The 9278-nt window shown below is 56.3% G+C and overlaps 1 protein-coding gene across 2 annotated transcripts; it reads left to right on the top strand.

The window, feature by feature from the left end:
- Positions 1-231: 231 nt before the first annotated feature.
- Positions 232-7745, top strand: PPP1R1A (protein phosphatase 1 regulatory inhibitor subunit 1A; the record flags this gene model as incomplete). Of its 2 annotated transcripts, XM_079714331.1 has the most annotated exons (7): positions 232-315; positions 3839-3899; positions 4904-4941; positions 5275-5338; positions 5931-6086; positions 6974-7080; positions 7615-7745. In XM_079714331.1, the coding sequence occupies 7 exons, from the start codon at positions 232-234 to the stop codon at positions 7618-7620; spliced, it is 516 nt and encodes a 171-aa protein (XP_079570457.1). In that variant the 3' UTR covers positions 7621-7745. The 2 variants fall into 2 exon arrangements, with proteins under 2 accessions (XP_079570457.1, XP_079570458.1); XM_079714332.1 differs by lacking the exon at positions 232-315 and having other exon boundaries at positions 3803-3899; positions 5305-5338.
- Between the last annotated feature and the right edge of the window lie 1533 nt (positions 7746-9278).

Below are 9278 nucleotides of genomic sequence, written 5' to 3'. Positions count from 1 at the left end.
GGGAAGGGGAGGGGGCCGGGAGGGGCGGGTGCCGAGCCAATCGGCGGCCGCGGAGTCCCCGGGGCCGCGAGCCGGGAGCGCTGAGCCGGGAGCCGAGAGCCAAGCGCGCCGGGCTGGGGCCGGGCCGGAGCGGAGCGAAGAGGGAGCGCTCCCGCCCCAGCCCCGAGTCCGCCGCCTGCCCGCCCGCCCGCCGCCGCCGCCGCCGCCGGCCCAGCGGCCGCCGCCCCAGCCATGGAGCAAGACCACAGTCCCCGGAAGATCCAGTTCACCGTCCCGCTGCTAGAGCCGCACCTTGACCCAGAGGCGGCGGAGCAGGTGCGGAGCGGGGCGGGGCTGCAGGGAACTCGCCCCACAGAGGACGAGGGACCCTGGACTGTGCGATCCGAGACCCCCGCTCAGTCCTCCCTTGGCGGTGTGCCCCTGCGAGCGCCGGCGCGCTGTTTGGGGGGGGGGGGTCTTCTCTCCCCTCCCCCACCGTGGAAGCCCTATCTCCCCGTCTGTGCTTCTTCGAGACGGACTGAAGGACGAGAGCCTGCCCTCGAAGCCGGTCCCCGCGAGAGTCGCTCCCTGCCTCCCCAGCCCTGGGGGAGGGGGCTTGCCTGAGGACACGACCCCTCCACCCTTCGCCAGTCTTTCATCCCCCACCCAGTCAGCCCCCCGCCAGAGTTTCTGAGCTCGGTAGGGGCGCCCAAAGGTGTCGGAGGGCCTAAGGGAGAGGGCAGGTAATGGAGAGAGTTGAAAGAGGAGAAAGAGACCCCCCAGCCCTCTCCTAATTGGGGGCGACCCTGCCGAACCCCAGAGGGTGAGGACAAGAAGGGGCTGAGGAAAACTGCGAGGGCCGGGGCTTGGGAGAGAGGAGTGGTCGTGTCAGCAGGCTGACTCCGCGCTCTGCAGGTCTGGACACTGGGTCCTTATTCCCATCTCCTGCCCTTTGGATCGGTAATGGGGTGGGGGGGCGGGAAGGGGAGGGAATGGAGAGAATGGCCCTGGGGAGCGCGAAACGAGGGCTTTCTCGGGACTGGGGTCCTAGCTGGGCGTGGGCAAGGTAGAAGCACTGTGCTGGCCTGGGCTCAAGGGGTGGGAGTCCAGGGCCCTGGCCCAGCCTCCCGGCCTGGCCTATTTTTAGCTCCGAGCAGCCTGGCAGAGGCGGCAGTGTATGAGACTGTGTGAGCAAGTGTGTGTATCAGGGAGAGTGAGCCTGTGCGTGGAGACGGTGACCACCCGTGGTCGCTACTACCGCCCATTTGCCAAATATTTGTTCATTTGCTCGTTGCTCCATCTCTTTTCGCATTCTCTATCCATTTGCCTAGACATCCCTGTTCCTAAAGACTATCCATCTCCCACAAGGTCACTTCTCTGTTTCCCCCAACCGGCTGCCAAGTCTCTGGCTGGGCCTCCCCACCTGAGAAAACTCTGACCTCTTGGGATGGGCTGGAGGGAGTGTTCTTTCTGCTGCTCCAGCTTTTTGGTGGAATAAGGTCTGATGTGAAGGGAAAGGCTGGGTACACACACTCTCCCTATAATGTTAGCTTCCCAAAGTGTGGGGAGGGGTTAGGGACCTGTATCACCATCCTCTCCCTGGCCTCTGGGGGGAGCCGCATCTCCAGACCTCTAAGGTGTGACAGGAGGAGGGAGGGTGGTGAGACTGCAAACCTCCTGAGGATGAGGAGGGTGGAGAGCCAGGAGCATGGGGAGCGTCCCCTTGGGGTCAGGAAAAAGGCTATTATGCCTAGAGGCAGGGGGCCGGCTAAGATAACCTCAGACCCAGGGAAAAGCGCCCAGGAGTGTGAGCTACCGGCTCAGGGGTGAGGTTCCAAGCAGAAATGCCTTTCACTGGCATAGCAAGTGCTCACTGCCTGACGCCTGCCTCTGTTTGGTGTTAGATGTGGCAGGTGTAGGTGTGTGTTGCGGGAGGGCAGGCCAGCTGGCCCAAGGCTCTGGGGAGCAGGGGAGGAGGATGAGGCAGTGCTCTAGAGCCAGAGGGAAAAAGAGCTGGGACTTCAGCCTGCTTTTCTCTCATCTTCAGAAATCTGTGTCTGCTCAACCTGAAATTCTACCTGCAGTCTAACTTCAGCCCCCTTTGCCGTGTTACCCAAGTGTGTAGGCAAAAAGCTCCAGGCTTGGCAGGAACACCTAACCCAGACTGACATGAGAGGGCGGCGGGGGTTGGAAACTCTGAGTTATGGAGCACAGAGTGGCAGGGGATGGGGGGGTGCCCACAACTACCAGGTCCTTGGCATAACTGGTTTGGAAAGAGATCAGAGGCAAAGGCACCAAGTGTCCTTGAGAACTAGGATTTGTGATCGGGGCAAGGAAAATAAGAGACCGCCTACTCATTTGCTAGTAGTTCAGGTGCCTGGGAGGTACTTCAGGAAGTCTAACTTTACTCCCTCCTGCTGTAGGACATCAAAATTCTCAAGGACTCTGAGTGCTTAGAAATCTTGTCCAAGGCAAGGAAATTGGTTAAGGGACCTGTCCAAGATCACAGAGCCCTGCTGCCCTCTCAGAGGCCCTTTCTATCAAACTTGCAGACTCCTTCTCAGGCTCCCAACCCCCATTAATCCCCACCCCCACCGCACCCTCTCCCTGTCTCAGCTCCCCTCCCCCAGGGCAGGAAAGAAATAGAGAGGAGTCCTTTCTTAGGAGAAGGATGGCCTCACCCCACATGCACGAAGCACACTTGCCCACCTGCTGGCCCCCAGCACGTTTGCACCAGGAATAGCCAGTGACGGACTCACAAATAATGTCTATGCTGTGCATGCTCGTAGGTACACACAAACACACACACAGAACTGGTATTGCCAGGGACCTTGAAATGCCACCAAAAACAGATACTGCTGGCTTCTCCTAAGAAAACAGTCCCTACCCCAACCTACCCCCATTCTATGTACCCATTTCTTCTTTGAGGTGTCCTTCTCTCAGATTAACCCTGCCCCCATCTGGGGCTGATGCCCACTTTCTGCCCTGGAGGGAGCTGCAGGGACTCCAACCCCACGGTACCCTTCACTTTCAAGCCTCCAGAGAAACGGAAAAAACTACGTGTCCCAAGCGTCCTTGGACTGACTTCAACAACAGTCAACTTTATTGGCAGCAAGACAAAAGAACAGAGGCGGGGAAAGGGGGCTCAGAGGCCCAGCAGTCAATCCGCTCTTATCTGTTACTTTCTTAGAATGGGACCCCAGAGCCCAGGATAAGATTTTTCAGCTTAGCTTTAGTCCCTGACCAGGGTCCTGCCTCACGCTTCTCCTCATATTATATTTACCATGACAAGGATTTCTCCAGGCCGTATTTCCTGACAAATCAGAAAGGCAGTGTGTAGAAGGATAGGGAGGAGATGAGGGAGGGAGGGACATGGGCCAGGCGAAGGCACGTTCAGACCTACCTTCTCTGTGCTGTCCTCCGGGCTGGGTGGGGTTCGAGGGGCGCTCTCTGCAGGTGCTGGCCCACCACAGGTTCATGTCCGTTTGGGGAGTGGGCTGGAAGACTAAGGGGAAAGCTTTGTGCCCTCTCGGGTTATTTCTGACCATTGATCCAGGATGGACGGAAGGACAGCAGGCCAGAGATCGATGCATTAGCGCAGATATAGCTGCTGAGATGGACAGCTGGGGCCAGGACCCGGGAGATGCGGAGACAGAAAGGGGGTTGGGGGAAGCAGGGAGTGGAGGTGGTCTTCTGGGTCCCCAGGGCAGAGGGACGGGCCCAAGAACGTCCACCCGGAGACCGTGGGTTCAGTGTAACGTGACACTTTTGGAGGTGTGCTAAGTGGGCGGCCTGGATTATGTTGCTGAGTGTGCGTGGGGCTGTGATGCTTCCACGTGTACTTGATCTCTTCCCTCAGATCCGGAGGCGCCGCCCCACCCCTGCCACCCTCGTGCTGACCAGTGACCAGTCATCCCCAGGTAACCCCAGGATGGGTCGCTGAAGGGAGTGGGGGCTGCTGAAGACAGCTGGGTCCCAGTGAGAGAAGGTGGGTGCTAGACAGGAGGGCACATCTGAGGAGCCCGCCGTCTCCTCAGTCCTGGAGGCAGAGAAGCAGTGGCTGGGTTAGCAGGGGGATTTCCTCCGCTTTGGAAAGACAGAGCCGTGCTAGGAAGGAGGGGAGACAACCTGGTTCCTAAGCCCCCCAGGAGTTGAGGTGGTCAACAGAGTGTTGGTTGCTGTGGCAACAGCCTTCCAGGTTTCTCCAGCAACTGAGAGGCTGCTGCCCCCACCGCCAGAGGCGGTGACAGCTGTGAGGGAGAGGGACCGCCGCCATCAGCTATTCTCATGGCCCCCAGAGGGGAAGGGGAAGGGGAAGTTTAGAAACAGCTCAGGGAGCAGCTGGCATTCTGGTCACCAGTGTCTCCATCAAGGTCTGGGGAGAGAACAAGGTCTCAGAGAATGTCAGGGGCGCTGGCGAGAGCATGGAAGAGAGGTAGTGATGCTAATAAACCGGACTGGAATTCAGGATACCTGAGTCTCCAACTTTCCTCCAACTACTAAAAAGGACTGTCCTGGGCCCTGCACAGGATAAGTTTGCTGTTCTCTATCCGGTGTTCCCTCCTAGGCATGTTTCAGTTCTGGATCGAGGGCTGACTGGAAGGAGACAGGGAGGAAAAGGACAAAAGGACCACAAACCCTGCCTTCAAGAACCTACAGGTTTGAGGCAAGGATGTAGATGCAGACTGACCACAGAGGCAAGGACAGGACTAGAAGCAGGAGGTAAAGCCAGCCAGCAGAGCAGGAAGGAGCTGGAGGGAAGAGGCTGGGGACAGCCACCATCAGGGCCAGCTTCCTAGGGGCAGATGTGAGGGACGGATCAGGAAGGAGGTGATTGCAGAGGCTCCTCCCCTTGGGAAGTCAGTCTGCGGGACCCCCTGGATCTCCCATCCTCATCACTTTCTCCTTTCCCTCCTTCCCTCAGAGGTGGATGAAGATCGGGTCCCCAACCCACATCTCAAGGTGAGTTGGCCCCTCCCGCTCAGCCCAGCACAGAGAACCCCCAGACCCATTAGAAGATTATTCCTCAACCCCCCCATCTGTAGGACCTTTTGTCTCCCTCTTTCTTGTACCCCCCCCCACATGTTCTTGAGTGGATGTACACACATGGTCCTCTGCATTCTCCCATACACGGTCTCCTTGCTCACCATCATGGGGGTGGGGGCCGAGGAAGCAGTTTTCTTCCCCCACTTGCTGAAGCCCACACCTACCCCCAGTCTCCAGTCCCAAAGCATGGCACGGCAGGGAGGAGGGCGAGAAGGGCGGACGCCCACCTGTGCTCTGTGCCCTTCACAGTCCACTTTGTCCATGTCTCCACGGCAACAGAAGAAGGTGACGAGGACCACACCCACAATGAAAGGTTCGGAAGACCCTTCCCCGCTATGCCTGATGCTGAGCAGTGGCCGGGACGACCCCTTTGGAAGGAATCCTTGGGAAGTCATTAAATCTGCCTTTATTAAAGGAGAGTTGTTGCTGGACCACCCGGGGCTGCATATCAGCTCTGCCACCCACTAGCTGGGTGGCCTTGGAGAACCTGCTTAACCTACAGGGGCCCTGAATACTACCTCACTTTGGCAGTTAAATAAAGTATGTGAACTCACCCGGCATAATGCACAGCACAGAGGAGGTACTCAAATATTTCTTGAATCTAAATTGAGTCTTTTCTCCTGCCCCCAAAGGAGACCAGGTATCCCAGCAAGTCAGGAGGATCTTTTGATCTTAAAGGCTCTTCCTTTCCCCTCCCTTACCTTTGAAAAAAGTACATTTTATTGTCTAGCTTTAGTCCCTCCTTATTGCCCAGCAGATGTCCCTCCTTGTTCAATCTCAGACAGGAAAGTCAAACCACACGGGCAGTGTGTGCTGGCCCTCTAGTGGGGCTGTCAAATCTGAGGGTCCATGGAGGAGGCTGGGCAGTCACGTCCGATGCTCTCTCCCTTTCTGTTTGCCCTCAGAGATCCAGATGATGGTTGAACATCAGCTGGGGCAACAGCAGCAGGGAGAGGAGCCTGAAGGAGCCGCTGAGAGCACAGGGACACAGGAGTCCTGCCCACCTGGGATCAGAGACACAGCAGCGGAGTCGTGGCCGGGCACCTCTGGGAAAGCACACAGTACGTTCAGGCTGGGGAGGGACCAACCCCAGGGGAGGCCAGCCTTCCCCATTGTAGGGAGGGGCCTAGCAGTAGCCAGAAACTGTCTTGAGAGTATGGATTCTTTGCATGGATGGCATGTGTTTGCATCTCTCATCTTTCTTTACTGAATGACACCATCCCCTCCCAACTTGGACTTCAGAGCTCCCTGTTGTATCGGGGGGAGCCGGCCGGAATGGGAGCAGCCTTCACGGGCTGGAATCCTGGCTCTGCCACTTTATCAGCCCAGAGATCTTGAGCAGCTTAACCTCAATCAGTAAAGTGATAATGATGGCGCCTATTGCATTGGGTTGTTTGTGAAAATTCAGTGAGACTGGTCCTTAGCCCAGCAGTGAACACAAAGTATGCAAGCAATGGAACCTGCATGTCCATGAGTCCTTATCCCAGATGTGGGCCAGAAGTCAGAATTTTTCCAGTTTTATGAAGGTGACACGGTATATATACCATATGTTCCATAATACCCCCAGCAGAGCCCCCTGTAATCAAACACATGAATATTTCTGCAGGGAAATGAATGGTCACACTAAGTGGGATAAATAGGCTATCAAAAGCTCATCTCTATTCAGGTCAGGTTTAGCCACACTTTGAGATCATACCCAGAATTTTAAGCTTTTTTTTAGAGTTTTTTTTTTTCAATTTCCGATTGCAGATTTTTAAAAGATAGTGAACCTAAGTAGTCATTGTGACCAGAGAAAACCCTGTTGGTCTTGCCCCGTTGCCTTCCACTTGGTCTTGGGCTCCTCTCAGGGGTCGTTGAAGTATGGGCTAGGGTGAGCAGAAGCAGCTGTCTCTCTCCAAGCCCTCGTGAATACTACCTGTCCCTCCCACCACCTGTTCTCCCTCCTCAGAGCCTGCAGAATCCATCCCTAACGCTCAGGAGAGGGGCAGTGAGAAACCCAGCACAGAGGAACCCTCAACCCGTAGACCACCATTGGATTCCAAGGGAGCCAGTTCGGTAAGACCCCAGGGCTGGGCTGCCCAGTCTGCAGGAGAGCAGGCTGTGTGGGGAGGGTGAGGGCTAAGATCTGGAGTCAAGGAAAAGTGGGACAAGTCACTGAAAAGCTGTCCTCTGTGGCCAGAAGATTTGCATCTCCCTGGAAGGACAGACAAAGAGAAACGGGATAAAAGTGCAACAGGAGGCATTGAGGTTAGACTCTGTCTGAGGATTTCTGGCTCCTGGAATGGGTGATGGAAGTAGACCATGGATTTTCTGATAAAGGGCATTTGGAACCCAAAGGGAGATCCTCACCTGTCCAGGCTGGTGAGCAGTGGTCCTGCCTGGAATGGAGACACTGATGAAATAACCCTGTGAGCTCTGATTTTACAGTCTCCCCTCCCCTGTGTAGACTGGACACGGGGCCAGGGACTGGTGCCAGACATTAGAAGTTAGATGCCTAACGGGATGGTTGGACACACCAGCAGGGGAGGGGACAATAGGACCTCAAGCCTCTCACTCACCTTCTCTTTCTACCCGCTTCCCTCGCAACAGATCTGAGAGTGAAGGAGGTATCTTGGAATCAAGACTGCAGTTGGGAATGCACGGACACTGAATTTGTTTCTTATTTCTCACTTTTGGGGAAAATCTCTTGTTTTTAAAAGTGATAAATTTAGTGTTAAGTCCTTGGTATTCTCTTTCTTTCCCAACTTGAAGAATCTTTTCTCCCTCCCATCTTGTCCTGCCCTCTCTATAGCCCCCCTCCTTCTTGCCCAGCTGCCTCCAGGAAGGAGGAAATAAGGAAGCTGGACAGGAGCCGTGAGAAGGGAGTTTTACCCCAGCCTTGCCCTGACTTGCTGGGGGAAGAGAGCTGAGGGTCAGATAGGTAGGAGGACTGACTTCCGGGGTACCAAGAAGGAAGGATGGCCCCAGGCTCTCTTCATATTGAGGAAAAGATACAACCACCTGGCAGGGCTGCCCTGCAGCCTTGGAGCCCTAAGGCCCGGCTGGCTGCGACGCTGCTGTGGGCGCCATCTACTGAACAAAGCCGGGAACTGCACCCTGGCACTTGGCCCATGGGAAAGAGGCGGGGTGTTGCGGGGATGCCTCCCTGCCTGCCCTCCAAGCCTCAGTGATTCCCAAGCTTCAAGATGTGTTCCTTCTCCAGCTGCGCGGAGACCACCACCCAGATTCCAACCTGTTAGCCAAGCTAGATTGAGGACACAGTGGCTATTCACGGAGAGGCCCTTGCTGGGAACTAGAAAGGTCACCTCTCCCCCTTGTCCAAGACACCAAGGGGCCAGGGTAAACGACGAAAGCTGAGCAGAAGTGAAGAACCTTCCTCAGACCCCACAGCCAGGCCTCTCCTGTCTACTGCTTTTGATTTTTCCAGGCAGTGGAGAGAGGAGAGGAGGGGAGGGGAGATTCACCCCTCTTTACTGAAGAAGTAGTGTGATGGAGAGAAAAAAGAACTTCAGAAGTGTAAGGTCCCCTTCTGCCACCCTTGCTGTGCAACTCAGGCAAGACCTCACCTCTCTGGGCCTCCATATATAACAGGATGAACACCACACCAGGGTTTCATCAGCTTGAAGAGACAGTGCACGTGAAGATGCCCAGTGCACTTTCACCCGGCAAACACCACACACAGCCAGGCCAGGTCTCCCTTCTTTATTGATCTCTGGCTATAGCAGGATTCTGGGAGACCAAGGGCGGGGGTGAGTCTCATGCGTCTCTGCCCCACTCAGGGTGGGGTAGGAGGGACAAGTGGCAGGTGGCAGGGCTAAGAGACCATGGATATGACTTCACAGGAACAGGGCCCACTGTACAAATGCATGGTTGGTACAAGAAAGGAGGAGGGCAGTCACCTGGACTTGGGCCCTTCCTGGGACAAAGCGGGGCGAGAGGAGCCTGAGGAGAGGAAGGGGCAGGGGCCTGGCTGGGCTCTCGCCAGAGGACACGAGAGCAGCAGCCCTGAGCCCCTGCCTGCCTTTCCACCCGCCACTCCCCACTTGTCCTGGGGAGGGGCCTCTTGGGCCAGGGCTAGGAGGGGGAGGGACCCTCTCTGTCAGCAACACAGGATTACTGGGTTACACCTCACCCTCCCCATGCGCCCTTGACCCCAACCCAGCTCTCCCCACCTGTGCTCGTAGGATGTATCCTGAAGGTGCTTTGCTGGGGAGACTTCAAAGCACTTTACAGACATTGGTCGGATGGGAGCC

Source organism: Hyperoodon ampullatus (genome assembly GCF_949752795.1).
Source record: "Hyperoodon ampullatus genome assembly, chromosome: 11".
In the NCBI taxonomy this organism is placed as follows: Eukaryota; Metazoa; Chordata; class Mammalia; order Artiodactyla; family Ziphiidae; genus Hyperoodon; species Hyperoodon ampullatus.
Note: the sequence above shows the minus strand (reverse complement) of the source record. Positions and strands in the feature narration are given on the sequence as shown.